Source organism: Nanorana parkeri, unplaced genomic scaffold, assembly GCF_000935625.1.
Source record: "Nanorana parkeri isolate BGI_ZX_2015 unplaced genomic scaffold, ASM93562v1 scaffold4578, whole genome shotgun sequence".
NCBI classification, from domain to species: domain Eukaryota; kingdom Metazoa; phylum Chordata; class Amphibia; order Anura; family Dicroglossidae; genus Nanorana; species Nanorana parkeri.
Window position 1 is genome coordinate 2,449 of NW_017310840.1, and position 2,743 is coordinate 5,191.

Sequence of the window (2,743 nt, forward strand, 5' to 3'; positions counted from 1 at the left end):
GCCTCGGCACAGGAAGTGCAGTGATATGAGGGGTGCCTCGGCACAGGAAGTGCAGTGATATGAGGGGTGCCTCGGCACAGGAAGTGCAGTGATATGAGGGGTGCCTCGGCACAGGAAGTGCAGTGATATGAGGGGTGCCTCGGCACAGGAAGTGCAGTGATATGAGGGGTGCCTCGGCACAGGAAGTGCAGTGATATGAGGGGCGCCTCGGCACAGGAAGTGCAGTGATATGAGGGGCGCCTCGGCACAGGAAGTGCAGTGATATGAGGGGTGCCTCGGCACAGGAAGTGCAGTGATATGAGGGGTGCCTCGGCACAGGAAGTGCAGTGATATGAGGGGTGCCTCGGCACAGGAAGTGCAGTGATATGAGGGGCGCCTCGGCACAGGAAGTGCAGTGATATGAGGGGCGCCTCGGCACAGGAAGTGCAGTGATATGAGGGGCGCCTCGGCACAGGAAGGGAGGGGGGAGGGGCGCCAGACACATTTGGGTTTTAAAAACATTTTATTATTATTTGTATGAAAACAAAACCGGAGTAAAATATATTTCATTATCTGTAGAGGGAAAATCCTCCCGGCCACACCCACAGAGCTGACATGGTGGGCGTGGTCACACTTTAGGATGAGATGGTGGGCGTGGTCACAGCCAATCTTCAGCCCGTGCTTTTATTTGTAGAATCCAGCCAGCTCCAAGCTTGTGATCCGTGGCGGAGGGTCACCCACCGCTGACGCGTTTCACCCATGAATTATCCTGAGGGTCTTGCTGCTGTGAAACAGAAATAAGATCCCGCCCACTTCCTACTCTATAGCGAAGCCCAATTGGGTGAAACGCGTCAGGCGCGAGCGACCGTCAGGCACAGACCACAAGCTTGGAGGTGACCGGATTGTACGGGGTGAGGAGTATGGACGGCGCTCTGGCCGGCCCCTCCCACAAGCCCGAGTGGAGGAGGTCTCTCTTTGTATTAGCCCAGGGACTCCTCCTCAGGGGCGGGATGAGTAGCCCAGGGACTCCTCCTCAGGGGCGGGATGAGTAGCCCAGGGACTCCTCCTCAGGGGCGGGATGAGTAGCCCAGGGACTCCTCCTCAGGGGCGGGATGAGTAGCCCAGGGACTCCTCCTCAGGGGCGGGATAGATAGCACACAGTCTCCTCCTCCCGTCACTTGTCGGTCTCTTCCTGTAACTCTCTCTCCTCCTCCTCATCCAGGCGCTTCAGTTGTTCCTCCACCTCGGGTGGGACCGTCACCTCCAATAGGTTCTCTAAGTCGGGTTCGGGTTCATCTCCAATCAGAACCTAAAAAGACAAAAAAAAGAAGATTTTTGTATCTGCCGTAAAATCAATGAATTCCCGTCTATAGCGGGACACAGGAATTCTATGACAGCCGGGTTATACCGCCGCCTCTAGGAGATCGGGACACCAGCAAACACCTCCCCCGCCAACAGTGTGCCCTACAAGGTCACCAAGGTTATAAATGGGGCCCCGTATGTCTCCCTCCCCTACCCAGCATGCCTCAGTTATGGGAACAACAAGTACGGGGGGGAGGGGCCCTACTGGACGGTACCAGAACGTCAGTCACACTTTCTCCATTGCACAGAAATTCAGTGACAGTTGGGACATCGAGAAGCCGCCCAGCTGACAGGAGGACCAGAAACTAGAGAAACAAAGTCCCCCCGGGATCCAGAGCCGGCCCCGTACCCTCCAGTCCCCCCGGGATCCAGAGCCGGCCCCGTACCCTCCAGTCCCCCCGGGATCCAGAGTCGGCCCCGTACCCTCCAGTCCCCCCGGGATCCAGAGCCGGCCCCGTACCCTCCAGTCCCCCCGGGATCCAGAGCCGGCCCCGTACCCTCCAGTCCCCCCGGGATCCAGAGCCGGCCCCGTACCCTCCAGTCCCCCCGGGATCCAGAGCCGGCCCCGTACCCTCCAGTCCCCCCGGGATCCAGAGCCGGCCCCGTACCCTCCAGTCCCCCCGGGATCCAGAGCCGGCCCCGTACCCTCCAGTCCCCCCGGGATCCAGAGCCGGCCCCGTACCCTCCAGTCCCCCCGGGATCCAGAGCCGGCCCCGTACCCTCCAGTCCCCCCGGGATCCAGAGCCGGCCCCGTACCCTCCAGTCCCCCCGGGATCCAGAGCCGGCCCCGTACCCTCCAGTCCCCCCGGGATCCAGAGCCGGCCCCGTACCCTCCAGTCCCCCCGGGATCCAGAGCCGGCCCCGTACCCTCCAGTCCCCCCGGGATCCAGAGCCGGCCCCGTACCCTCCAGTCCCCCCGGGATCCAGAGCCGGCCCCGTACCCTCCAGTCCCCCCGGGATCCAGAGCCGGCCCCGTACCCTCCAGTCCCCCCGGGATCCAGAGCCGGCCCCGTACCCTCCAGTCCCCCCGGGATCCAGAGCCGGCCCCGTACCCTCCAGTCCCCCCCGGGATCCAGAGCCGGCCCCGTACCCTCCAGTCTCCCCGAGATCCAGAGCCGGCCCCTTGACTGACCTGTATAACCTTCTCGCAGGTCCTCTGCATGGCGGGATCCGTCTCCCAGGAGTGCAGCGACCTCAGGATCAGGTAGACTCCTCGTTCCTTCAGGATGCAGCGCCCCTCACGCGTGGCCCCGAGCTGGAAGGAGGACGGCACCGGACATTAGGACCCAACATATCCATCATCATCATCATCATCCCCTCCCCCACCAGGCTCCTTATGCCCCACCCTCCCCCGTGACCTCCACCACAGACCCAGCACCGCTCTACCCTCCCCCGTGGCCTC

General features: G+C 62.4%; 1 protein-coding gene across 1 annotated transcript in view; it reads right to left on the reverse strand.

Annotated features, from left to right (window-relative positions):
• Nucleotides 1–1,153: 1,153 nt before the first annotated feature.
• The window catches only part of HGH1 (HGH1 homolog), an 8,325-nt gene continuing 6,735 nt past the window's right edge, over nucleotides 1,154–2,743 (reverse strand). Inside the window, exons 3-4 of the mRNA XM_018575739.1 lie at nucleotides 2,474–2,596; nucleotides 1,154–1,288 (exon numbers count right to left, since the gene is read on the reverse strand). Coding sequence (XP_018431241.1) covers nucleotides 1,154–1,288; nucleotides 2,474–2,596 — 258 coding nt within the window. The remainder of the gene's footprint in view (nucleotides 1,289–2,473; nucleotides 2,597–2,743) is intronic.